Source organism: Leptonychotes weddellii, chromosome 1 (genome assembly GCF_054177405.1).
Source record: "Leptonychotes weddellii isolate Sample4059 chromosome 1, ASM5417740v2, whole genome shotgun sequence".
In the NCBI taxonomy this organism is placed as follows: domain Eukaryota; kingdom Metazoa; phylum Chordata; class Mammalia; order Carnivora; family Phocidae; genus Leptonychotes; species Leptonychotes weddellii.
In genome coordinates this window covers 77,655,227-77,682,403 of record NC_138369.1, presented here as the reverse complement: position 1 = coordinate 77,682,403, position 27,177 = coordinate 77,655,227, and the positions used below count along the sequence as shown (strand labels likewise).

At 44.7% G+C, this 27,177-nt stretch overlaps 1 protein-coding gene across 4 annotated transcripts in view; it reads right to left on the bottom strand.

The window, feature by feature from the left end:
- CDV3 (CDV3 homolog) overlaps positions 1-10,756 on the bottom strand; it is an 18,012-nt gene extending 7,256 nt beyond the window's left edge. The window contains exons 1-3 of one of the 4 annotated variants that reach the window (XM_081826480.1): positions 10,139-10,756; positions 9,328-9,404; positions 994-1,139 (exon numbers count right to left, since the gene is read on the bottom strand). In XM_081826480.1, coding sequence (XP_081682606.1) covers positions 994-1,139; positions 9,328-9,404; positions 10,139-10,378 — 463 coding nt within the window. In that variant the 5' untranslated portion in view covers positions 10,379-10,756. The remainder of the gene's footprint in view (positions 1-993; positions 1,140-9,327; positions 9,405-10,138) is intronic. The other 3 variants (XM_081826486.1, XM_081826493.1, XM_081826500.1) reach the window with 3 other exon arrangements.
- Between the last annotated feature and the right edge of the window lie 16,421 nt (positions 10,757-27,177).

Here is a 27,177-nt window from a genome sequence, read left to right as displayed (position 1 = left end):
GGGAGCAGCAGGGGCTGAGCACTGGGGTAGGTTCTCTCTCAGAGGCAGGAGAGAAAAAAATCCCAGCCAGGGAGACTGAGAACCAACCACGGAGGGAGCAGGAGACTGTGGTGTCCTGGGGTGATCAACTACGGCAAGCGCTGCTGATGGGGCAGATCGGGTGAGGACCGAGACTTGGGACACTGAGGTTAGCAATGCTGAGGTCATCAGGATCAGTGACAGATGCAGTAAAAAAAGTTAAACGGAAAAACATATACATACGCATAAGCAAAGGGCTAGAAAGGATGCAAGAATGTTGACACACACTAGTTATCTTTATTCTCTGGGCAGTAAGATTTGGAGTGATTTGTTACTCTTTATATTATTCTGCATTAAAAAAAATGCGTATATATTAACACAATGTTTCTCAAACTTTTCTCAACACTTCCATTCTAAGGAGCCATTTTAGACATCTATTTCCTAACTACCATGCCCCCACACCAGGAAATGTTAACACCATATATATACTGTGCACGCAGTATATATGCTCACACACTTCGGCCCTCTGGTGGGCAACAGCCCATTAGAAGATCTGATATTTCTTCACCCCCCACCAAGAACCATTTCTTATCAACTCTTAGGAGTGATAAAATGTGCCCTTCTGAGAATTCATGCTTCAAGACAGAATAAAATGGGGATTGGGGGGAAAAAACACAAACAGAGGTGGAAACACAGGTACAATTTCCCTTAGCCAACTGTCAAAAATTGAAACAAATTAAACATTTAAGTTGGACAAGTTAGTTTACATATAGTTAAGCAGCCTACAGAAAAGCACATATCGTAAGTTCCAAATTACTTAGGATATAAAAGTCTTTAAACAGACATATACAAACGTCTCTCCCAAGAACAGAAAGGAACCCCACTCATTCTACCACAAGCATTCATTTAGTTGAATGCCAACAGTATATAAAATTATACATAGACAGCTTTATGAAAATGAAATATTAAGGTTACCAATTACTGCAGCAGGAGGTGCTTGTACTGGAGCTGTTTTATTCCAGGGACCTGAAGACTTTTCTACACCACCACCACCTCCTCCACCTTCTTCCCAGTTATCACCTGGATCTTCTCTTTTCTCATTATCATCTTCTTCCTTTTCACTATTGGAAAAGCAAGTAAGTGAATTCAGTTACAGAATCACCAGGAAAATCGTCAGTCCAAATCCTAAGTTGTATCAATGCTGATCTGTGTGACCCTAAGAGAAGTCACCTCACCCTCTCAGAGCCTCAATGCCCCACTTGTTTAAGAGAGACAGAAATAGGGGATGTTATCTGTTATACCCTGGGACTTCCACCTGACTTCATATGAAAGGATTTCATTGCTACAAAAGGTTTAGAAAACCACCTGGTCTGATAGTGTCTGCTTTCCTTTTTGCAAACCTCACATACTCAAGAACATTTAGAAATATTTACCATACTGACCTGCCAGGCTTATGACAATCTATGTGATTACATACAGCAGCCCCAAGGAAGAGCAGGACCCCAGCTAAGAACCTCACGCAACTGAGGGAGGAAGAGAGGCCAGGCTAACCTGAGAAAAGGGGACTTGAGAGGGATTAAGAGTGTAATCCCTGGATTTTCTAGGACCACAGTGGCCAAACAGGCACTCATGGTAAGCGTATTTTCAGTGATCAAACGTTTTTTGAAAGTTGTATAATTTCACTTGCTAATCCTTTAGTACATATTACAAAACGAGAAATCACATTCCAATAGAAGAAACAAGCCTGTGTTCAGTGTTGACATCAGTGCTACAGACTTTATTAGTGCCAGTCCCTACTGTTTGACACAGGGAATATATAGAACTGGTCCCTATCACCAGATATGTCACCCATTTAAAAAAGAAGAGAATACAAAAACTCAGTCTTTGGCTTTATTAGTTAATTATAAATGTGAAAGATACCCTCAGTGGTATCCTAAGACTGGCTGCAGTGTTTATGCCAATTTCTTCTTTCTTTATTCTTGAATTGGCTTGAGTCAGGAATCAGGGTTACCTGTCAAATCTAACCCCCTTTTGGCCGTGATTCGCCCTTGCTGCTGCTGCCTCTGGCACAGACTACCAACCTTTCCATGAAATTATGTTCCATGACAGTGGTGGTTTTTCCTAGAATTTCAGCCTATCAACCTCCTTTACCATTCTGACCATGCTTTTCTCTCTTACTGAAAAAATAGGGCTGTTGCCTAAAGCTGTCCTTGGCCTTTCACTCTTTTAGACATTTTCTCCCTTTGATGCCTGATCAGTGATCATGACCTTAACAACGTACAGAGGCCTGGGAACATCATGGCCTCTCTTGGCTTCTGTAAAAGGACATCTCAGGGTGCTTTCCTTCCATTTCTATTAGAACAAGGAAAGTGCCAGCTATAAGACAATTTCTTGAATAACTAATGGTCTCCTTTAAAGACACTTACAGAAAAATTTCAAAGACAGTGCCCACCAACAGAGGTGATTCCAGAATTTAGAGGCCTAGGGTGGCAACTGGGGAGGGGAGAGAGGAATGAGCTCCTCCTCAGTCTGCATTTGTAGCATGATTTTACTTAAGACTATAATTCAAGAGGAAAAAATAATGAAAATATGGCCAACCCACTCTTTGGTTTCCCTTTTTTGTTAACACATAATAGAATCCTGTACAGCCATTTAAAATGTCAGGCCTATGCTGACATGGAAGTAATATGCATATCAGTTAACCCAATGGCTTACTAAAACAAAATCTATACACCTAATATTAAGTAGAAGGACATTTTGATTTTTAAAAATGGTTTTAAAAAGTAGCTGGGTGCTAGAATGCCTGATTTTATTTTCTTCATGCAGCAAACAGTTACGAGCAGATTCTAAAACCAGACTTTCTGGTTCAAATCATCTGGGTTTTGCCACTGATAGCCAGGAGACTTTGAATGTGACACTTAACTTTTATATGCCTCAGTTTCCTCCTATGTAAAATGGGGATAACAGCTCCATTTTGAAAATTTTAAAAGACACAAAGCACCAAGAAAAGTGCCTGGCACATAGTAAGTGCTATTAAATGTTATTTCATGGGGTTTTTTTGGGCGGGGGGAGGGGCAGGAGAGGGAGAGAGAATCGTAATTAAGCAGATTCCATGCTGAGTGTGGAGTCCGAGGGGTTCAATCTCACAATCTGAGCTGAAACCAAGAGTCAGATGCTTAACTAACTGCACCACCCAGGTGCCCCACTATTACATGCTTTTTAATATCCATCTGAGTTTTCAAACAGATACCACCTTTATATTAGGAGAAAAATAAACATTACACCTGTTCCAAAGAATTTTTTTTTGTCACCCACTTCTGAGAACTGATGCCAATGTAATTATACTTTCATGCAATCTGCTTGGTTCATGAGTAAAAACATGGGTGTTATTTACCTAGTTACATAAGACTTGTTAGTAATGTCCCAGTAACCCAATCCCAGCCAGACAAGGAGGTAAGACCCCAACAAAGATTTTAAGAACCTTCATGGGACTTTTATACTCATATATACTCCCAAGGTATGCTAGCTTTCAGTTGGTCTATCATTGTGAAACAGTTAACTCAGCAAAATGTGCTGAATCACTATTGTTCAAATATGTATACTGGACTCTAAAATAATTACTTTAGTATATGGTGATCAGTATACTTCAACTCTGGAATTATCAGCTTGTAGTAAGCAAACAACTGAAAACCAAAAAATTTTTTAACACTGATTACCTCTAAGCAGAAGAGATTATGGATCATTCTTATACATTTTTAATGCTGTTATTCCTTTCAAATGTCCTTAAAAAATATAATTTTTCTAATTCACAATAAAATATTAAAGAAAAGCCCCTATTTGGTCTGACAGAATACTGATGGTCCCATGTAAAAGAAGGTTCCTTTGGGCGCCTGGGTGGCTCAGTTGGTTGAGCGACTGCCTTCGGCTCAGGTCATGATCCTGGAGTCCCGGGATCGAGTCCCACATCGGGCTCCCTGCTCGGCAGGGAGTCAGCTTCTCCCTCTGACCCTCCTCCCTCTCATTCTCTCTCTCTCAAATAAATAAAATCTTAAAAAAAAAAAAAAGTTCCTTTACTGTAACATTTATTACCTCTTCACCCTCAGAGACAAGTGAAGAATTAATAAAACACAAAATCTAAAAATCCCTTTAAGTTATAAACTATTACTAAGAAATGAGTGATTTAATTAAAAGGATTGTGTATCTGTAGTAACAGGCACAAGACAACTTAATATTTTGGTTTCTTAAGATTCTGAAGTTTTAGTTAAACTAAACATTGTAAACTGTCTAGTCAAGACCCTTCATCCAACAGTGGGAATGAAGGCCCAGAGATACCAAGAGGCCATTGGACTAAGGGCAGGGTAGAAATGATTTAAATAACCAGATTACTTTTTCTTATTTACACACTCTAGAAAATGTCAAATCTCTAAATGCCATAAGACACATGTTGCAAAGAATCATTTCCACAAGAGATGATTAGGCTAAAATTTGGTATTTGACCCAAACAGAATATATAGCTTATCATCAGCTAAATTTCACATTTCTAAAAACTACACTGCTACCTGTAAATACATGATCACAATTTAAAGTATACAATCTTAAATATGCAACAGTCTGTAAGGCACTGCTGGTGGAATAGGGGAATGAAGCTAAGAAAAGGGAATATTTACTGAGTATCTAGAAGGCCAGGCCCTGTCCTACCACTTCACAAAGTTAAACCTCACAAATAACACCAAGGCAGGCAGGAGACCCACTGTACACAGGAGGACACTGACACTCAGACATTTAAGCCCCTTCCCCAGGGCTATAAAGTAGCAAGCCAATCCCTGGGTCTCTGGATCTGGCTCATACTCTTTCATGTTGCCTCTTCATTTTATCCTCTTTAGAGCTCCAACATATGACACAGAAATTTTCTCTATTTTGAGAAATTCACTTTCAGTAAGGTTGATCGGGATTACACATCCTGCAGCAGTTTATTAATAAAAATGGAACACCCTTACCTCTTTATCTCACAGGACATTACATGAGAGTTTATACATCCTAACCCTTCTTCCCCAACACTAGGGTTTTAGCAGCTAACACAAAATCCAGACTTGTGTTTCTGCTAGAATGCTAGGCATCTCCATTGGTTTGACCCTATTATCCAACCACTGTTAAAACAGTAAAATGGATAGACATGGCCTGATGAGCTATGCTGGTAGCTCAAAATGGCACTGCGTTCTTCTAAGGACTCTTTCTCAATCCCTTCCCGGGAGACCAAGTGTCTGTCTCCTGTGTTCCACAGCATCCTGCCCATCACTGAAATGATCTGTTTAGTAGGAGTTATTTCTACAACCCTGATGTCTGGCACTCTGTAGTCACACAGTATTTGCTACAATGAATCCAGCTTGGATGCTGGAGTGATTTCTTCAAGGAACAACTTAACCAGCTCTACCTAATGGGTTTAAAGGTCTAGATTTCTTTCTTTTTTAAAGAAATTTATTACATTTATTTGACAGAGAGCAGAAGCAGGGGGAGTAGCAGGTTCTCTGGCTGGGGATCATGACCTGAGCTCAAGGGAGACATTTAGCCAACTGAACCACCCAGGTGCCCCTAAAGTTCTAGATTTCTTAAGAAGCTTCCTAAAAAAAAACCACTGGGCTCCAAAAACTTTTTTTTTTTTTTAAAGTAAGCCCAACGTGGGGCTTGAACACACAACCCTGAGATGTGGCTCCACCTACTGAACCAGCCAGGCGCCCCTCCAAGAAGTCCATTCATTCTTGAAACATGACAAATGCTCAACATCTAGTAACCTCCAAATATTAAATGAAATCTTTCTTTCCCTCAAAAATCCATTTTAAGGATCAGAGAGGCCTACAGGTCCCATTTAGACTGCTCAACCAACAATCTAAGCTCGTGTTAGGCCCCTTATCACTATCCCAGTGGCATCTCTCTAAAGAACTTGTCTATATGTAATGACAACCTTGAATACATCTATTAATTTAGACACAAAATCTGACACAAGCCCTTATAACACTCGATACTGAAAATCTTGAGCTAGTTGGTAAATGTGATAGAACATTAATACAGTATGTTTGCTGCTACTGAAAAATTTCCTTTCAAATGCACTTATCTTCAATAAAGGTCCAGCATTCTAACCTATTATAAGGTCCAGTGTCAAGAACTTTAAGGCTATATGCACTATTTGCAGCTGACTAAAGATAAAGCAAATGTGACAAAAATGATCAAAGATCTAAGCAAAGAGTATATGGGTACTTATTTTAATTGTTCTTACAACTTTTCTGAGGTTTCTAATTTTTCAGAGCAAAAAGTTGGATGAAAAAACTTAAGATTATAAGGCTGAAAATTTCAAGGTATTTTAAGTCAACCTCCAAAGTTTTCATATTCCCTTGTCTCATACTGAGATAGCAAGGCTGCCTCTCTCATAGGTAGAAAAAGGTTAACAGACGAAAAGCATAAAGAATCACCTGCCCCCAACTTCTCAAAGAAAAGCTAACTCCTTTCTCTGCCCCTTCCTAAAGGCTTCTGCCTAAAAGAGTAGGACCAAGCTATAGAAGACAGTAATTCAAGGTCTATAAGCGACGTTTAACACCCTGAGAGGGATTTTTGTTTGTATGGTCATACTAATGCCAACCCGAACGTGTCATTTTCTATTAGGTCCACAGTGAATTGACTCACCAGAGTCTAACATTAGTCATGATAGTAGTAGTAGGTAGTGTACCTCCACTACCCCTTGTCCTCAAATCTTGGTACTATAAATCAGGTGCCTCATGGTTAAATAACAGAATGTGCCAACACTAAGTTATTCTAATTTACCCAATAAATAGAGAAGATGATTAATATTAATGACTGGGTATTTTACAAATACCCTGTTCAAAAATCCTCACAACAATCCTAGGAGTTGTCTCAATTCTGCATATCAGAACAATCAAAAGTAAAGTGACTCGCCCAAGGTCACACATAAGCAGCAGGCTAAAACCCAGATTTGTCTTTCCCCAAAGTCCATGTTTTCGTGACATTATCAACTCCATCACATTTATGTGAGTAACCTACTTCCACTCCTATGAACCAAAGTGTCTCTCCTTGGGGACCCTAACCCTACCGAGTTTCACTGTCAAGAACATTTAATACAAAGTTTACAAAGATATTCAGTATATAGTGTGAAAATTTTAGTCATTATTAAACCTCAGATGACTTCTCACACTCAAATCTTTCCTGAAGGCTGTTAGATTCCTCTTTATTGAATGAGTTGTGAAGGCAATGGAAATACAGACTCTAGACTCCACAGTGATTGAGGATCCACAAAAGCAGCTTCCTGAAGGTATGTTTTTCAACGTTAGCAGGTTAGAGGAAGACCTGTCGCAGACCACTCAGGAGTAAGACTACATGCTAAGAATAATGAAAACACAACATAAAAGCTGGTCCAGTTTCAGGTCAAGCAGAACTTAAACACTCATACTAGCTGAGATTTACCTATGCCCCTGGCAAAGGTGAAAGATATAAATGATTTAAGAAGTGTTTCATCATCTCTGGAGTAGCCATAAAGAAAGAAAAAATAACCTTGAATATGGATATGGGATATATAATCAATGACAGAAAAACAGGCAGTTTAAATATCCTCCATAATATCATAAAATCAATTTCTAGCATTCAGTGAATCTGAAATCTTTCCCCTCAGAAAGTGCTACTCTTGCTAAGTTCAACATGACCAAACACTATTTTTCCTGTCACTCAAGTCTTCAGAATCTGCAGTTAAGAACCTGTGGTCAGGAAAGGCTGACCAAGAGCCTTATTCTACAGCCAAACAGGAACCACACACATAGGCAGTGCCACAACCCCCGATGGACGGCTAAGAACTTCACGTGCCCTCCTTCATTTTCACAGGTCAAGCCCCAGGAGAACACAGGGGTATTTTCTACACTACACCTCTCCAGAAACATCTAACAAACTCAAGAAGTTGTTGGGAAAAAAATTTAGTCTAATCACTTCTACTTAACATTACAAACGAACCTCAAGAGCGGAGAAGCCCCATTTCCTAAAAAGTCTCCCATAATCAGTCAGGTTTCACTCTGGTTAAGCTCATGAAACGAGGTCAGAATGCCTGGTGCTCCAGGAGGTATTCAACAAATGTCAAAAATATTAGCCCTGGTTTTTTAATTTGAGTAACTTACTTAAGGCCATAAATATTACCACTTGGAGAAGTCAACAGACAGTATTCTGTTAAGGAAAATTACTTCCGCCAAGCATGCCACGTGGTCACTGGTATACACAAATTGCAAACTTCGAACTGGAGGCAGTTCATTAGATCTTTTATTTCTTTAAACTGGGAATAAAAGAGTTTTTAACCTTAAAAACGGTGGAACCATATATTCACCTGTTTTTTCTACTTTATGAGCCCATCAAAATAAGACATCTATTCACATGAATCTAAAACCAACTATCACAGATTGAACTTACGTTAATTTCAAATCCCCTAAACCAACCAACCCAATTTTTTAAAAATTACTGTTTTCTTGAACTTTTTTTTAAAGATTTTATTCATTTGAGAGAGAGACAAGAGAGAGCACAAGCAGGGGGAGAGAGAGAAGCAGACTTCCCGCAGAGCAGGGAACCCAACGTACGGCTCGATCCCAGGACCTAGAGACCATGACCTGAGCCGAAGGCAGACTCTTAACCTTTTATCTGAGCCACCTAGGCGCCCGTTTTCTTGAGCTTTAAAAATAACATGCTTAGACTACCTGATGCCATCCCTATAAAATTCTAGGGAGAATAAATCTTCAGTGTTAGGATACTGGTTATTCTTGGGAGTGAAGGCAGTGACTAAAAGGGCTTAGGTTTCCTCTGCAGGAGTAACGTTCAGTTTCTTGACCTTGCTGTTGATTACACAGATTGGTCTCATTGTGTGAACATATAATAAAATCTGTGTATCTGTTAGATATACTTCAATTACAAAAATACATATTAACTTGCTTATTGGAGAGAATCTGAAAACCACCTTATTTTTTGAAACAAACAAAAACCCTAAGTTCAATGCACCACTGTTAAAAGTGAAAGTTTTGAAGCCACAAAACCTATTTCATTTTAGCTGTCTCAAATAAGTAGGCAAGCTCTCACACGATTTTGGAGCTGGCAGCTAATTTGATCAGTATATAGAAGGACTGCCATCACAGAAGGAAGACACAATCCATTACAGCCCTACTACGCATATCTAAAGCATGAGGCCACTGTGATGCGGCTTTGGGGCCAGAGAAAAACCAAACATACAATACCTATCCTAAGGGTTATCTAAACACATCTGTAACCAGACCATACCTTATTTGCATCGCCTGAACTCTGAGGCCGCTGTAATCAACCTCTTTTTGCTCAAATTCTTTCCACTCATCTTCATCCTGTAAAACACAGTTTGATCAATTAAAGCTATTTGTTAAAACACAACTAAGGCAAGTATCAGACTATGAAAAGGGGATCAAGTGTCTGGAACCTAAAATATAGACTCGTTTTCTGGCCAAAGGCCCTGTTTGATCCCGAGGCCGACTAGGCTGGAGGACAAACGTGCCCAGCAGTCCAACCCTCTTACTTCCCCTGGGTTCCTTCCAGAGAGCTGTTACTTTAAAAGCAACCAGGAAAAGTCGAATGAAAAAGTCAATAGTAACCCCACAACTAAATGTCTGCCACAATGTTGTCATGAGACTTATTCTGTTACGGGCTTAGAGGCCAAGCCATGCCAATTAAAGCTACCACAAAAGCGATTGTTAGAAAATTCTGCTCAGACTGCCGGGCTGAAGTCAGAACACCAAATTACTCAGAGAATACGTCACTCGGTAAGTGCTGCTCTGGGCCGGCTACTTCGGACCCAGACCCATTTGCCCTCGAGGGTCCCGCCGACTGGGTCTCGGTCCCGGCCGGCGACACGAGGCGGAGGGGCGGGGCGGAAGCGGGCTGGGGGGTCCCGCCGGGAGAGGCGCGCCGGCCCGGCGTGGGAAGCCCCCGTCACAGGGCCAGCCTCCGCGCCCGTCCGCCCCCCCTGGCCGGCCCCTCCCGGACGCTTCCTCGGGCGGGCGGCCGGCGGGGGCGGGCATATGGGCGCAAGCGCGCGGCCGGGCCCCGAATCCCGGCCCCTCACCTTAGTCACGGCCTTGGTGGCGGCCCCGGGGCCGACGGCCCCCGCGCCCGCGGTCCCGCCGTCGCCCGGCCGGGCCCCCACGCCCGCCCCGCCGCCCGCCGCGCCCGCGGCTCCGCTGCTCCCGCCGGCGCCGCCCGCCGCGCCCGCGGCGCTCGCCGCCCGGCTGCTCCGCTCCTTCTTCTTCTTCTTGTCCCTCTTGGCGAAGAAGTTGTCTAGGCTCCGCTCCTCCGTCTCGGCCATGGCCGCAGCCTCCTCGACCCGGATGGGTGGGGCCGGCGGCGGGCGCGGCCCGCGGGGCTCCGAGCTCGGGGTCGAGGCCGGCTCTGCGCTCACGCTCCCGGGCGCGGCAACGCCTCAGCCCCGCGGGGTCGCCGAGGCGTGTGCGGCGGGGCGGGCGGCTCCCCCCGCGTGCTGGCGGGCTGTGGTACGGTCCGCCGGGGGGATCGCGAGCCGCTACCGCCGCTCGAGGCCGCCGGGGCTGCCGCTGCTGCCGCGCTCGCGGAACAGGATCCCGCCTGCTCCGCAGCCGGAGGGGAAAAGGAACGCGCGGGCCAGAGGCTCCGGCGACAGTGCTTGCCTAGCGCCGGCGCGTGCAGCAGGAAGATACGCGCGCGCAGGCCCGGAGAGGAAGGGAGAGGGGGTGGGGAGGGGAGGGAGAGGGAGGAGGGAGGGCGGGCCACCAGAAGAGAGAGGCGGTGCCCGCGCCTGCGTACTTAGCTCCGCCCGCCGCTGTGGGAGCGCAAAGGGGAGGGCGGCGGGAGGAGACGGAGGCGGAGCTGGCAAAGGAGCCAATCAGGTGCCAGAACGAAGCGCTTAGGCGACAATCCCTGCCTCAGACGGGGCGGGGCCTTGGGACGGGGAGAGGAGGGTGTATGCTAAATAAGTGATGGGCCTGATGGCTCCTGCCTCCCGATTGGCCAAGGGTTTAGCCTTGGGGGCGGGCATTTAGAGGGCTAATTGGTGACTTGGCTGAAGAGGTCCGGTGAAAGAGGCGGGTGGGGGTGGGTCCCTTCTGAGCGCATGCGTAGGGTGCACGCGTGTCTGCTCGCCCAGAGCGAACTGTGGCCTTGTGGCTTGAACTTTAGCGAAACGGAAAGGGTCTGTGTTAAGCTAGCTATGTTAAAGATGGTTACTCCTCCTCCGCTGCACTCTGTACTTTCACCCCCTCTGGTCTGGCAACTTTTAATTTTCATTTTATGGGATGGGTACTAGGAAAGTGAGAGGAGCAGTGGGCTTGAAGTTTTGGTCTTGTTTACGAAAAGATCTTTAATAAGCCAGTAGGTACATAGGAGGGGATTAATTTTGTCTGAACTCCACCCTCTGCTAGATGTCTGCCAAGGTCAGGCTAAAAAAATCTGATCCTCGAGCTTTTGATATGTAAAATGGGGGTATTCTCTCTAGTAAGATACGTGGGGAAAGAGGACGTGTTAGCTGCCCAGCACTTTGCTTAAGGCTCACTGGATGCGAGTTGCGTGACTTTTTAATACATTTAAATAGTGCTCCCTGCCCTGACTTGAGTCTAGATGATGGCTGCAATTTTCCTTAGCTTTTATTTCTGGTAAAAGGAGGAGAATGGTGTGTCACAGGGATAGGGATAAAATACCCATGTTAAACCTGGTTTTACCATTTAAGTACTTTTGGGGACTTGAGAATGAAAGGAATCCTTTCATTTGAAATCGGTGGCCTAATGTCAAGTATTAGACTTTCAACTTCCTCCTTCTAAGGACAAAGGAGAGAGCAGCCACTGAGGAAATGACTCAGACTATGTTAGTAGCTTCATGGGGTAGACACAGTACAGCCAGTAAAAGGAGTGACTTCTTTGTCTTTTCCTTTATAGTTTTCCCATTTAAGGTTGTCTTCCCTCCCTCCACCACCTTCACTACTATTAAAGAACTAAGTCCAGAATATGTCAACAAAGTAAATCAAGGACCTAGCCTTGGGCAACAGTAAGCTTAGTTGTAATTCCCCAGACATAACCTGCCCCCAGCCACCCAGGATGGGCCCCAGGTAACTTTCTTCTGTGACACCATTTATCTTCCTGTGATGCAGGCCAAGTTAAGTACTGCCCCCACCCCACCTCCCTTAACATCTCTGATAAATTTCATTTTCTTCCTTTCTTTCCCTTCCTCTCTCCCTCCTTTTCTAACTTTTGTCCTTTCCTCATCTATGAAGCACCTATTTAGCTATATTTAAGGTTATGTGCCGTATTCTAGGTTGAGTAATTTGTCATTCCTGCCTTCAACTCCCTTATAATCAAGAAATTCCAGATATGAATAACTGGAATTCAGTCCCCCCCCATCCCGCCCTTTTCTTAGGTCCCCATCACTATATCAGTGTCTTGAAGGAATTAAGGACTGGTAAAATGTAGAGAAGGAATAGCGGTTGAGGTTTGACACCACAAAATTCCCCACTACATTTTCCAGTGTGATTCATGACATGCTCCCAGAACTTGATCATATGTACTGGTCAGACCAGTAGGGACACCCGTATCTTTGTGGTTGTGTTATTGTCTGTAGTTATTCTTTTCTCCAAAAAGCTGATCCCTTCCTATTTGAATCCTCTGCCTTGAAACTGACAGCATACATTCCCACCAGTTCCTCTTCAATCTCCCCTGCTACCCTCCTCTGGTTGGGTTACACAGGGCCATGAATCCTGCCATCATCCCCTCATCATCACCTGCCCTCACCTTGAAGCATCCTCCAGCTCCCTCTTGCTGGTTTCTTCCCCTCTGCCTTCCAATGTTTAGACCTTCCCCATCTTTAAAGCAAAACAGACCTTAACTTTTCCTTGCTAGATGGAAAGTTGAACAGTGGTAAGGACTCAGACCATTCCCAGGTATTTCAGCACATCTTCTAAGGATCTTAGTGCTGTCTGAACATGGAAATGTCTCTCAGCCCTCTGAAATGGTACAATCCAAAGGACATCATTTATCTCCCTCAAAAAGGCCCACGGAGCCAACATTCTGTGAGCTCAAGAGCTGGCAAAGGGCAGCTAGACCCAGCCCATTGTCCCTGGGTTCTTTTTTGCTGAGCTATTTGTTCCAAGTTCCATTCTGCTACCTAGGCTGAAAATTCCACACATGCTCAGCTCAAAGGAATGCAGCTCATGCTGGCCAAAGAGCTTGCCAGGAAATAGGGAGCAACTTTTCATTTGTGGCTTCTTGTCGTTTGTGGCTTCCTCTCTCACATCTGTGAGGCAGACTGTGCTACGGCCTGAGCTATTCCATCAACCTTTTCCAACTGGGGAGCAAATGCCTTCAGGCCACTTCCTCTGGGGGGCCTCGGCTGACTTCTGTAGGCAGCCTGGCTCCTGACCTTTAAAGGTCCAGAGACCTTTTGTTTGGTATGGTATTTGATGCCTTCCTGGTATTTCCATGATTTGCTTGTTGTTTAACTTCATTCATTCACTCACTCATTCATTTATGTAAAACATTTTTTAAAATGAGCACCTACTCACTAAGCCCCACCCTGACTTAAAAGAAATCTGCCCACAGCTAACTCTTGGGATATACTCACCAACCAGCCAGCTGATGGCTGATTTGGCTCTCTGATTGCTGATACTGGGGAAAGGGTGCCCCAGTTGAGGGAGGAGCGTTTCATTTACTGAAGGACTAACACCAACTGTGAATGAATACGTGAGTATCTGGTTATATACTTCAGCCTCCTATGAGTTGGATTGCTGGGAGTCAGGCTTCTCCAGGCAGCTGGACCTCAGAGCACCGACTTGGCTGTGAAACAAATTCAGCTCTCTGGTAAATTCATCAAAGTAAAACAACCCTGGGTGACCTCTTTGAGAGCAAGTCAGATGGCTCTGGCACTAAGCACAACCTTATGACGCAATCATTTTGATCATAGAATGCAAAGGATGTAATTATGTTGGAAAGGCACGATTATCCTGTTCCTGACTCCGACTCCATTCCTGGTCCTATTTCATGACCCAACAAGTAGATGTGAAATTCTCTGACCCTGGTTACCAGGTCAGTAGGTCAATGGAATCGTCATTCCTACTTGGGCTAAGAAGGCAGGGAAAGGATGAGGGTGCAGGGAGCGCAGAGAGATCTCCTCCATGCCAAAGGCAAGTCCTTTATTTCTTCTTCCTGCTCTTTACTTCAGGGTCAAGTGCCTGCTTTCTGGAATCTGACCTGGATTCAAATCGCAGCTCTGCCTCTTCCCAGCAAGTCTCGTAACTTCTCTGCAGCTCAGGTGTTTTCATCTGTAAAGGGGGGATGAACACACCTGCCTGTGGAGTTGTGAGGACTGTAGGAGGGAATGAACAGAGGACCACTCAGCTCAGTGCCTGGAATTGTCAACCCAATTAATGTTAGGTATTGTTGTTATCAAGAGTGTTCACGTTACTGCTAAGGCATGTATCATGAATCATAGTTCTATGGGGGTGTTTGGTGACTGTTCCTTGTATCTGTCCTCTCTGATCCTGCTTCTTCTTCATTACTGGGTCTTCAGTGCCTACAGAGTAAGTGTCCACCCCAGAGTAGACAATCACTGAACACTAGGTGACAGAAAAAAAAAGTGTCATGCTTTATATTTGCAGTTACTAAATATGAAGTAACTTAGTATTTTGGCATTTTCTCTTAAATCTGATTATATAGTTTTTACTCACGTTAAACCGTCTGTGACCTCAAGATGTCTGGATCAAAATGGCCGCTATACAGAACACTGTTTAGTGACAGACTGAGCACGTCACTACTACCTGCTGTTCCACTCAATCTTTTGAGCTGGGGAGTCCCTCTCCCACTCAGCCCAAACAAACTGGACTTACTGGCCTACTACTCCTCAGTCCAGCGTCTGAGGGAAGAAGCTACGGGTCTCCTCAGGTAGTCATTGATAAGCCTCCTGTCAGATGATTACACAGAAGAAGAAAGCATTTGGATGACCATGACCCAACCTCCTGTATGGAGTTAATCCTAGATGGTGTGATTCTGTGATCTACCCCCCTCAACAAGCCCCCCCCCCACCAGCCTCAGGGGACCGTTCCACACAATAGGAGGCCCAGCCTGAGGAATGCTGAAAGGTTAGAAACTGGAAAATTTTTGTGAGCTTGCCTGGGGCTTTCTCCCTTGTTGCTGGCAAATCTCCTTCTTACAGGCATCTGTGGGTCTTGGCCCCAGAGGAACAAGTATCATGTCATGTATTTGTAAACAATTGTAAATTTATGTAACAATTATATGTTATGTATTGAACCTGCTGACAAGCATAGCTGGACCAAGAATAACTCCATTCGTAAATTCTCCGTAAAATGGCAAAGTTAATTAAAGGCTCTTAGTGATACTGTGCCTCTTCCTCCCCTCTGCCCCCCCCGCCCCCGCCCCCCCCCCAGCCCATGGCAAAGAAGCTCCGATCCCAACCTACCCCTGCTCCACCCGCCAAATTGCAGCAGATCTGCAGTTGTTCCAAGAGGGTTTATCACCATCTACCCACCCAATTGCCACATCCCTAGGCCCTTCACATTTCCCAGGATACCGTACATGGAAGGGAACCTCTTTGCCTGGGTATAGAAAATGTGAAGCCTGAAAAATCTCCTCTTAACTCTTAAATATGACAGTTGGAACAAAAATGACCTGGACTTGCCTGACCAGACTCAGTTGAAGCCGACTCTAAGTATGTAGCTAGACTAATAACCTTCTGGGTTCCCCGAGGACTTTCTGTTCCAGTTCTGTCTGCAAACGCTGTCCCCAGAGTCCCCTGCCCAGGCTTGCCCCTTCCTGGACTTCCTTCCTTGACCCTGCCTACCTGGCCCCATCTAGCTTCCCCCCCCCCCCATGAAACTCGCAGCACCACTGGCCCTCCTGTAGATTTGGTGAATACTTGCTTTCTGTTGAAAGATGATAGGTTTCGTGTTCTATAGATTTACTTTTACATACCTTATCTCCTCCTCTTAGGCTTAAAAAGAAAGAGGGCAAAAAGAAAACTACAGGTAGGCAAGGAAGGGAGGTCAGAAACAAGGGGATTTTCTTCCTGGGGCTCCATCTGGGGTAGTGCTTTCCCCTAAGTATAAAATCCATGGGAATCTTTGAACTGAAATCCTCCAGGGACGTGATGACCAGCTCAAACAGCCCCTTAAGATGGGGTGGTTCAGGACTCCCTTCCTAGGAAGGAAAGGGCTCGCAGCCTCATGGGCTGCTGAGGCCTCAGGGCCTTCCCCCGTGTCCTCGCTTCTCCTATCGGGCCTGCTGTGGCTCTCCAGATCTCTCTCCCTCCTGGCCTTTGGGGCCCTCCCTCCCAGGTCTGTGTCCCTGGTCCTGGCAGAAGTCAGCCTGGCCCAGATGCTGCCCCCAGACACCCCTAGCTCATCTGGTCCCATTATTCCCTTCCTGCTTCTCCTTCTACCCACCCAGCTGTGCTGGAGTCCTCCCTACCTCCACCCTCCATCCTCTCAATCACTAAATCCTGTCATTGCCCTCCATCCGGGGTGTTCTTTCCAGATAAAAATCAGATTAGGTCATCACTCCTCTGTTTAAAACCATTTAATGGCTACCCACTGCTCTCAGGGTATTGGCTAAAATTCTTAACAGGATTTAAAAACCTTTTACCTGGCCCTTTAGAAATAACAGGATTTGTAATCTTTTTAAAATCAACAAGAATCCTGACATAATCTTCATTTTTCCAGCTGTCAAAGCTATTTAAGATCAATGAGGTCTGCCTTAACTTGATAAAAGGTGATTAACTCATCTGGGCTGAATGGGTGTGAGTTTCAAGGCAATTCTTTTTCTCCTCTTTCTCTGCTCCACCTAGGACACTCTCCTTAGGCAACTGCATACTCAGGTTCACTATGGCAGTCAGTGTGGAGAGGAGGATGGCTGGAGAAGTCGGGTAGATGAGATTCCTGGTAAGACCCAAGAAACCCAAGAAAGGCTCACCCCGCCGTTTAGAATTCCTACTCTTTGTGGCATGATGCAACTGTCAGAATGCTTTTAATGGCAAAAAAGATCTGGAAGGAACGTAAATGCTCAACAGGAGGGGAATGGTATGTAAACTATAATTAGAATAATATGTGGCCAGGGGCGCCTGGGTGGCTCAGTTGGTTAAGCGACTGCCTTCGGCTCAGGTCATGATCCTGGAGTCCCGGGATCGAGTCCCGCATCGGGCTCCCTGCTCGGCGGGGAGTCTGCTTCTCCCTCTGACCCTCCCCCCTCTCATGTGCTCTCTCTCATTCTCTCTGTCTCAAATAAATAAATAAAATCTTTAAAAAAAAAAAATCTAGAATAATATGTGGCCATTTACTGGGGCACCTGGGTGCCTCATTCGGTTAAGTGTCGACTCTTGGTTTAAGCTCAGGTCATGATCTCAGGGTAGTGGGAACGAGCCCCGTGTCGGGCTCCACGCTCAGCAGGGAGTCTGCTTGAGATTCTCTTCCTTTCCCTCTGCCCCTCCCCTGCTTTCTCTCTCTCTCAAATAAATAAATTTTTAAAAAATATATGTATATGGCCATTTAATAGGAAGGTCTGAAGGCTTTGCAGCAATATGAAGAGACCACATATGGTGTCACATTAAGTGGAATGGAGACCACAGTCGGAGCCCAGAGAGGTGTTATAGGGAGGTGAGGTGGTAACAAAAACCTGAATCTTGTAGCTGGATAGACCAGACTGGGCATTCAATTCCCATTTCCCCCACTCATGAGCTGTGTGATCATCTGCTAGTTACTGAACTTTATTTAGACAAATAAATAAAACCTTAAAAAAAATAAGCTGGATTGTCTTGAGTATTACAGATAATGCATGTAAAATGGCCAGACAGAAATCAAATAAGGAACTCAATAAATACTAGCTCTCTTCCCCTTCTCTAAGTTGTGTGTGCATGTACACACACACACACACACACACACACATATTTTTTTTGGTAAAAAGACTTGAAGAAAATAATTAACAAGATTAAACACTTTGTTATTTTCCCAACTGTCTCAGTTATCCACTGCTGTGTAACAGACTAGCCTAAAACTTGGTGGCTTAAACAACAACCCTTTTACTATTTCTCACAGTTGTCACAAAAGTCAGAAATGTGTGCAAGTCTTAGCCAGGCAATTCTTCTGCTGCATGTGGCATGAACTGAGGCATTAGATCAGTGGCGACTGGGCTGGTCTGGAGGGTCAAGATAGCGTCCTTATTCACGGGTCTAATGCTGTGGTGAAGCCGACTGCAAGGCTGGGCCCAGCCAGACCGACTGGCTGGGGGGGAAGAATCACAGGAAGAGAAATTGTAATATGCAAATGTGAGAAGACTTCCAAATGACAAGGTGCTTTTGAGCATTGAATGAAAGAAAGCTTGCATCTGTTTGGGAGGTTCTGAGAAGATCTTCATATGACCTTACACGGTGTGGTGGAAGAGTTCTGGCCGAGCTGGGGTGGAAGACATCTTGGAGGAAATAAAACAGCCCTAGCCAAAGAACCATTGTGGGAAAATCCAGGACCTGTTTGGAGATGAAGGAGTAGATAAATTTGGAATGAAGTATAGTCACAGGTGCTAAGTCTGAGTAAGCCATGCTGTGAGGGACTTTTGAATGCCAGGGGAGGGCAAGATCTATTTTATCTGGTAGCAGAGGGGAGGTCTCAGTTGGCCTGAGTGAAAACCTCACGTGCCTAGAGGGGTCAGGCAAGGAAGATAAATGAGTCAAGTGGGATAGGTATAAAAATAATCAACTCGGAGGTAGCCACTACTCAGCTTTGGCTCACAGTGGCCACTCAGGGACACAGAGCCACTTGGCCAGAACTTCTGATTTTCCAAAAGAAGCCAAACACAAGAAGTCTTATGTGAAATGTCTCACTTTGAAAGTGTTAATAACTAACAAAAACTGTGTGCAGGCTAAACCAACTTGTCTATGGGCCAGAAGAGGCCTTACTCCAAGGCCGCTCTACTTAGGTGTTTGTAGGGCTGAGCTTGGTGTGGAAGGGCCACTGGGGCAGAGGTGGTGGAAGGAAGATCAGAGAAAGGCCCGGCCAGAGAACCTGGCTGCTTTGTCTCTCTTTCTGTCCTGACAGAGAAATCTGAAGGAGCTTACCTCTGAGGTGTTTACATGGTTTTTTGGTGTTTATTTTTGCCTTTTGGAATCTTCTCTACCCTCGTTTGCCGGGGAATTTTGGATTGGGCCTAGCAGCTGGTTCTTACTTTTCAGGCTTTCTAACTGAGAAATCTTATATAACCCATCCCCTTTCAATGGTTAGTTACTTTGTTCCAGGGGTGAGGCCCAGTATAAGCTTTCTGTGTGTCTGTGTGTGTGTGTGTGTGTGTGTGTGTGAGAGAGAGAGAGAGAGAGAGAGAGAGAGACCTTCCTTCCAAAGCACTTTCTCAAGAAAAAATAGTATCTCTTCTGGACTGAGCTTTCTGAACGGGCAGGAGCTGTTATGGAAACAGAATTCTTTGCCTGCCATGGTCTTGGGGTGGGCCACTGACTGAACTCTTAATCTTGGCTGACTCCTTTGGTCCGGAGATTATTAGCAAACCATGATAGAGGACAGTGTTCTACTACATTGTATCTGTGCGTTGGGATGAGGGGTTACATAGTGGAACATTTATTAGAGTCAGCAGAGCTAGATTAGAAAGTTTTATCTGCTAGGTGACCTTAGTCAGGTCACCTCACCTCTCTCTATCTCAGTTCCCTCATCCATAAAATACAGTGAAGATTCAGTGAGATCATGGATGAAGAAGTGCCTGGCACCTGGTTGTGCTGCATCATAGAGGAGAGAATGAAGGTATCAGAGCTAAGGAGATGTGGATTTAAATCTTGACCCCACTACTTATCATAACAGTTACATGAGTTCAGGAATTACTATGTGTAAGGCTCTGTGCATTATCTTTTTAAATTTTTGCAACAACTCAGCATGGATGGAGGTACGATTATTATCTTCACTTTATTTACAAATGAAGAAACAGAGGTTCAGAGAGGTTAAGTAACTTGTCCAAGGCCTCCTTCCCAGCTAAGTGGTGAAGCCAGGCTATCTGATTCCAGAGCCTACATTTTCTAGCTATGTGAGTTAGGATAAGCCCTGTAATCTTTCTGATCCTCTTTCTTTATTATTATTATTATTATTTTAAATATTCTGTTGTTTTATTTTTTAGTTTTTTAAAGATTTTATTTATTTATTTGTGAGAGAGAGAGGGAACAAGCAGAGGGAGAAGCAGGCTCCCTGCTGAGCAAGGAGTCTGATGCAGGACTCGATCCCAGGACCCTGGGATCGCCACCTGAGCCGAAGGCAGACACTTAACCAACTGAGTCACCCAGGTGTCTCTGATCCTGTTTCTATAGCTATAAAATTAGGAAATCTTTGTGAAGAGCAGGAATGATGTATATAAAAGGCCTATCCTACCAAATGCCTGGCATTTCATGGATATTCACTGTTTTTACTAAATGCTCAGTGTTATGGTTTGAATTGTGCTCCCTCACAGATGTTGAAGTCCTAACTCCTAGTCCCTGTGGATATAATATTATTTGGAAATGGGGTCTTTGCATATGATGAGGTTAAGATGGGGTCAATTAGGATGGGAAATTTGGACACAGAGAGAGAGACACACAGGGAGCACGCCATATGAACAGGAGATCAGGGTGATGCGGATGCCCAAGATTACCAGCAAACCACCAGGAGCTAAAAGAGAGGTATGGGATAGAGTCTCCCTCACAGCCCCAGAAGGAACCAAACCTGCTGACACTTTAATTTTGGACTTTTGGCTTCAGGACTATAAGAGGATAGTTTTCTGTTATTTTAAGCCATGCAGTTTGTGATACTTTGCTATGGCAGCTCCAGAAAATCAATAGCTCAGCACATGTTACTTGTATCTTTACCCACTTTACAGGGGTCTCTGCTGTCCGGGCATACAGAGCAGCCTGCCCGAGCATGCTGGGCGCCCTGCATGCGTGCGGCCCATAGCCTGCCTGCACACAGAGTCAGTGTCACCCCATATGAGACTGGAAATGGAGCCAAGATCAGCTTTCCGGGGGCCCCCCTGCCTTTTGTGCTCCCCTGGACTAATTTCCCCACTGCTCTTATGCTACCCTGGGCAGGGAAGAACTCTTCAAAGCTCAACCAGAAGAAGGTGCTGGTGAATAAACTGGCCCTTCCAAGTGAATTGATCACATTCAAAAGGTGAAATCTCAAATACTTTGGTGCCTGGTCGGAAAAGATTTGAGGTCAAGTCTCCCAGATCCTCACAAACCGTCTGCAAGCCCTGCAGATCACACACCCCGTGCATTGTTTTCTGCACACAGATATTCATGTTGTCAGAGATCAAAGAGTACTTTCTAGCAGAGAAGGCTGTTTAAGCAGTCCGGTAAGCACCTCAGGCCTTCTGGGAAATCAGGAGGGCCTCAGAGAGCATTTGGAAATGGAGAAGTGGGAGGACCTTGTGAGCCCAAGAGATTCATTGTTAACGCTTGGAAGACAATTAGAATTGGAATGAGCTTCCCCAGCAGCAAGCAGGCGCCCTCAGGAACTCCAGAGGCAAAATTCCCTCAGGTTGATTTTCAGGAAAGGAAAGGAAATCCCCAGACAGAAAGATCATCACAGCTGTTTACAGCAGGGTGGAGAACAGGAACATGCCTGTTTCTGTTACCTATTTGGGTGTAACAGACCACCTGTATAAATTACCTATTGGTATTTAACAAATTACCCCAAATTTAGCATCTTAAAATAACAAGTATTTATTATCTTATACAAGTTCTGGGGCTCAGGAATTTGGGATCAGCTTAACTGGGTAGTTCTGGATCAGGGTCTTTTACAAGGTTGTAAGTCGTCAGCTGGGGCTGTAGTCATTGGAAGGCTTGCCTGGGGCTGGAGGATCTGTTTCCAAGATGGCACACCACATGCAGCTATGGGCAAGAGGCCTCAGTTTCTAGCACACTGTTGTCCAAAGACCTCAGTTCCTTACCACATGAGTGTAGGGTGGCCAACCATCCTGGTTTGCTCAGGACTGAGGGGGTTCAGAATGAGACTCTCAGTCTAAAACCGGGAAAGTCCTGGGCAACCTGGCGACAAGTTGGTCATCTTATGTAGATTTCTTTCCACAACATGAAGAGTCACTTGAGAGAGTGACCAAGAGAGAAGCAATGAGGTCTTTTATAATCTAATCTTGGAAGTAACATACCACACATCACTTCTACTGTATGTACAAGACCAGCCCTGGTACAGTGTGCAAAGGGACTATACAAGGGTGTGAATATCAGAAGGTGGGGATCATTGGAGCCATCTTGGAGGCTGGCTACCACATTATCCCAAAACTTAGTGGTTTAAAACAACCACCATTTAATTTAATTTATTTATTAAGATTTTATTTATTTTATTTGACAGCGAGAGAGACAGCGAGAGAGGGAACACAAACAGGGGGAGCGGGAGAGGGAGAAGCAGGCTTCCTGCTGAGCAGGGAGCCCGATGCGGGGCTTGATCCCAGGACCCTGGGATCATGACCCGAGCCGAAGGCAGACGCTTAACGACTGAGCCACCCAGGTGCCCCAAAACAACCACCATTTTAGTACCTCTCATGAGTCTATGGGTTAACAGTGCTCAGCTGGGTGGTTTTTCTGCCCTATATATTGTTGGCTAGAGCTGAAGTCATCTGGGGCTTGGTTGTGTTGAAATTCCAAATGACTCACATGGCTGGCAGTTAGTGTTGGCTGTTGGCTAGGAGCTCAGCTGAGGCTGCCAACTGGAGAGTCTTGTTTCTCTGCCACATGGGTTGGGCTAGGTTCTAAGAGGGAACATTCCAAGAACAAGCATGTAAGAGGAAGAAACAAAAGCTACCAGTCAGGCGCCTGGGTGGCTCAGTTGGTTGGGCGACTGCCTTCGGCTCAGGTCATGATCCTGGAGTCCCTGGATCAAGTCCCGCATTGGGCTCCCTGCTCGGCAGGGAGTCTGCTTCTCCCTCTGACCCTGCTCTCTCTCATTCTCTCTCTCAAATAAATAAAATCTTTATTAAAAAAAAAAAAAAAAAGCTTCCAGTCTTCCTAAGTCTTGAGATCAGAAATCCTCAAATGTGCTGTATTCTATTGGCCAAAGCAGTCACAGGCACAGCCCAGACTTAAGAAAAGTGTAACTAAACACTACTATTTTTTTTTTTTAAGATTTTATTTATTTGCAAGAGAGAGAATGAGAGAGAGAGCATGAGAGGGGGGAGAGTCAGAGGGAGAAGCAGACTCCCCGCTGAGCGGGGGGCCTGATGCAGGACTCGATCCTGGGCCTCCAGGATCATGACCTGAGCTGAAGGCAGTCGCTTAACCAACTGAACCACCCAGGCGCCCCTAAACACTACTATTTTTTTAAAGTAATGTCTGTGCCCAACATGGGGTTTGAACTATGACTTTGAGATCAAGACTTGCATGCTCTACCAACTGACCCAGCCAAGCGCCCTCAAACACTACTTGATGTGAGAAACAGCATATGTTTATAGGGAGAGGAGGAATTATTAGGGACTATCATACTTCCTAAAGACTGTACTTTTGGGTCTCTCACTGGGCAATGTACAAAATCCTCAAAGGTGGAGAGGTATGCCAAGTACTCTCAAATTCTTTGATCTATAATGCTGGCTTAATTTTTAAAAAATATTTTTTAATTTAAAAAATTATACAAGTAACCGTGTAATGATATTCATTATTTAAAAATTAGAATATACAGATAAGCAAAGAACACAAAAACCCTGTAATTCTAATACCTAAACACAATACTGTATAATTTTAGTACATAGCATCCTAGGATTTATTCTATGCAAAAATAATTTTAGTTTACAAAAATAGAACTATTCTGTACCTGTTTTGGAACCTGCCATTTTCACTTAGAACTACATTGTGATTCTGTGACACTTAATACAGAGCTCCATCAGTTTAAGCATTTTGGAGTGTTTCATTGTATATCTACCAATCAAGATTCTTGATTGCAACGACAGCAACCAAGTCTGGTTAACTGAATCAGCAAAAGAGGAATTTTTTGAAAGAGTGTTGATAGCCCACAGAATCTATCATATGTTAGTTTAGTGTTCTATTAGCGATTGCAGTGTAACAATTCATAAAACTTAGTGGAATAAAACAATTGCTATCGTGATATGCTCATATAGTCTGTGGGTCAGGAATTCTAACAGGATACTGCAGGGATGATGTCACAATGTCTGGGACCTCGGCTGGGAAAACTCAAAGTAAGAGATGAAATCTGTTGTCGGGAGAGGGTAATGGAATCAGCTGGAAGCTTCTTCATTCACATGTTTGAGATTTGGCTGGGATGACTTGAACCCTGAGCTGAGGTAGAAGGCTTTTCGTTTTGTTTTTTTTTAATTTGTTAATTTATTTTGGGAGAGAGTGGGGGGAGGGGTAGAGGGAAAGGAAGAGAGAATCTCAAGCTGACTGAACACAGAGCCCAACGTGGGCTCACAACCCTGAGATCATGACATGAGCCAAAATCAAGAGTTGGACACTCAACTGATGGAGCCACCTAGGCGCCCCGTGAGCTCTACCAACTGACCCCGTATGCAGGGCCTCTGTATATGGCTTAGGCTTCCTCACAGTGTGGCAGCCTCTGGGTAGTCTGACTTCTTACAGGGTGGCTCAGTGCTCCAGGAGCTAGTGTTCTAGTAAGCAGGGAGGAGGCTATGTGGCCTCTCATGACCTAGCCTTGGAAGTCCTCTTTCACTATAGTCCATTGATCTAAGTGGTCACAGTCCTGCCCTGATTTGAGAGGAGGGAACACAGACTCTCTTCTCAACAGAAGGAATGTGGCCATGTTCTAAAGTCACCATAACTAGTATAAGCTAAGCTGCTATAACATAAAAAGCCTAATTTAGAGTGGCTTAATGAAGAAAGTTTCTCTCGCACACAACAGTTCCAAGCTGAGCTGTCTAGGTCAGCTCTGCTCCACCAGACACTTAGCTACATGTCACTTGGCAATCTTGAAAATAGAGCATTTCGCTGGCGACACTCAGCTTACATGCATTCTAGGGAGCAGGAGTGGCCTTATTTGCCTTCCTCTTGCCTCTGTAGCAGACAGCAGCGGTGTTTATTTCCTATCTTAGAGTTTTCCCCTAAGAGGAAGGATGATCGGTTGTTAGATGCCCTAAGAGCAAATAATATCCAGTAGAATATGAATGTTATCATTTCTCACCCCCTACTGATAGACATTTAGTTTGATAGCATGTTATTGTAACATGTTCTTCACACTGTTGCAAGGAACAGTTTCCTACAGCTATCTTCAAATACGTGTAAAATTTTTTTCCTTTTAAGATAAATTGCAAGGAGTCATGTCATAGTTTCTAATTTCTTTTTTTTTTTAAAGATTTTATTTATTTATTTGAGACAGAGAGAATGAGAGACAGAGAGCACGAGAGGGAGGAGGGTCAGAGGGAGAAGCAGACTCCCTGCCCAGCAGGGAGCCCGATGCGGGACTCGATCCCGGGACTCCAGGATCATGACCTGAGCCGAAGGCAGCCGCTTAACCAACTGAGCCACCCAGGCGCCCCATAGTTTCTAATTTCTGCATCTAGACCTACAGGATCCCATTAAAGAGAGCAACCTCCCCCTTTTCTTCAAATGAGAGGTGGCAACTGAGGAATCTGGGTAAGGCTGGGAGAAAAAGTGGAGAGATCCAGCATGTACTATCCAGCATGTCCTAGGATTAGGTATTGGTGTGCCCATGATCATAACTCACTCTGTGTGAGCACTGTGTGAAGAGCTTTATATACACCATCTCAGTCTTCAAATCATTCTACATGCTCTTTTTTTTTTTTTTTTTAAGATTTTATTAATTTATTTGTCAGAGAGAGAGAGAAAGCACAACCAGGGGGAGCAGGAGACAGAGGAAGAAGCAGGCCCCCTGCTGAGCAAGGAGCCTGATGCAGGACTTGATCCCAGGACCCTGGGATCATGACCTGAGCAGAAGGCAGATGCTTAACCCACTGAGCCACCCAGGCATCCCTCAGTCTTCAAATCATTCTGATGAGAAAGGCATTATGTTTATGTGGTAGATAGGGAAATTTAGGTTCTAGGAGATTAAATGATTTATCCAAGGTCTTAGAGCTAGGGGTGAATCCCAGATCAGTGCTTTAAACCACTTCGTCCCTCTTGGAACACTTGATCTTAGGATACTCCCTCTTGCGGCCCAGCTGCCATACTGCGGGAAGCCCAAGCCACGTGAGGAGGACATGTATGGGACATTTCAGCCAGCAGGCCCAGCTAAGCTCCCAGCTGACAGCCAGTATTAGCTCCTAGCCATGTGAGTGAGCCAGCTTGGATTCTTCAGCCCAGTTGAGCCCCCAGATGGCTGTAGCCTCAACAGCCAACAGAAGGAGCAGAACTGCTCAGTTGAGCTTAGTCAATCCAAAGACCAGTGAGGACTAATAAAATGGTTGTTGCGTTAAGTCACTAATTTTCGGCAAGATTTGTTACATAGCAATGGATAACCAAAATGGATCTCTCTGAAGAGGGGGTTTCTACTCTGGGGGTGTAACTGGAATAGGGGGCTTTTGATGATCCTTGATGAGTTCATTGCACTAGATTGGGTCTGTACATAACAGTTTTCCTTGCCCAGCCGGGGAAAACCTCACTGAGTCACAAGGCTGGGAGGAGAAGCTATGTGTGAATGAGTTAACAGAAATCTGGGCAAGATTCCCAAAGTAAATAATGTTGATTCTCAGCACAAGGAAGGCATTGCTTAACGCTGCTAAAACTTGCATAAATAGTCATTGCTTTATGACTGATCGGCTATATTTTCAAATTTCAAAAAAGTAACCATAATAACCATCATTAAAAAAAATAACAGCACTTGGAAATGCTTAAACACTGTGCACAGTTTCTGAGGGGCATAAGAGGGTCCTTATCCTTTGGAACTTCCCAGTCCTGTGGGAAGGAGGTGGTGCCAGTATGACCTTTGGGTAGCCCCAGTTGGCACTTGGATCCCAAAGCAAAATCCAGCGCCTCTCTCTCACTTAAAGAGCAAGGGAGGAAGCTCACCACAGTTCAGCAAGATGGTTCCTCTTTGGCCTTATCCACTGAAGCATCTACCTGCAAATCCCTCACCTCTCAGCCCCTTCCAGGCCAGTGGTTCTCAAATTTGGGGACATCAAA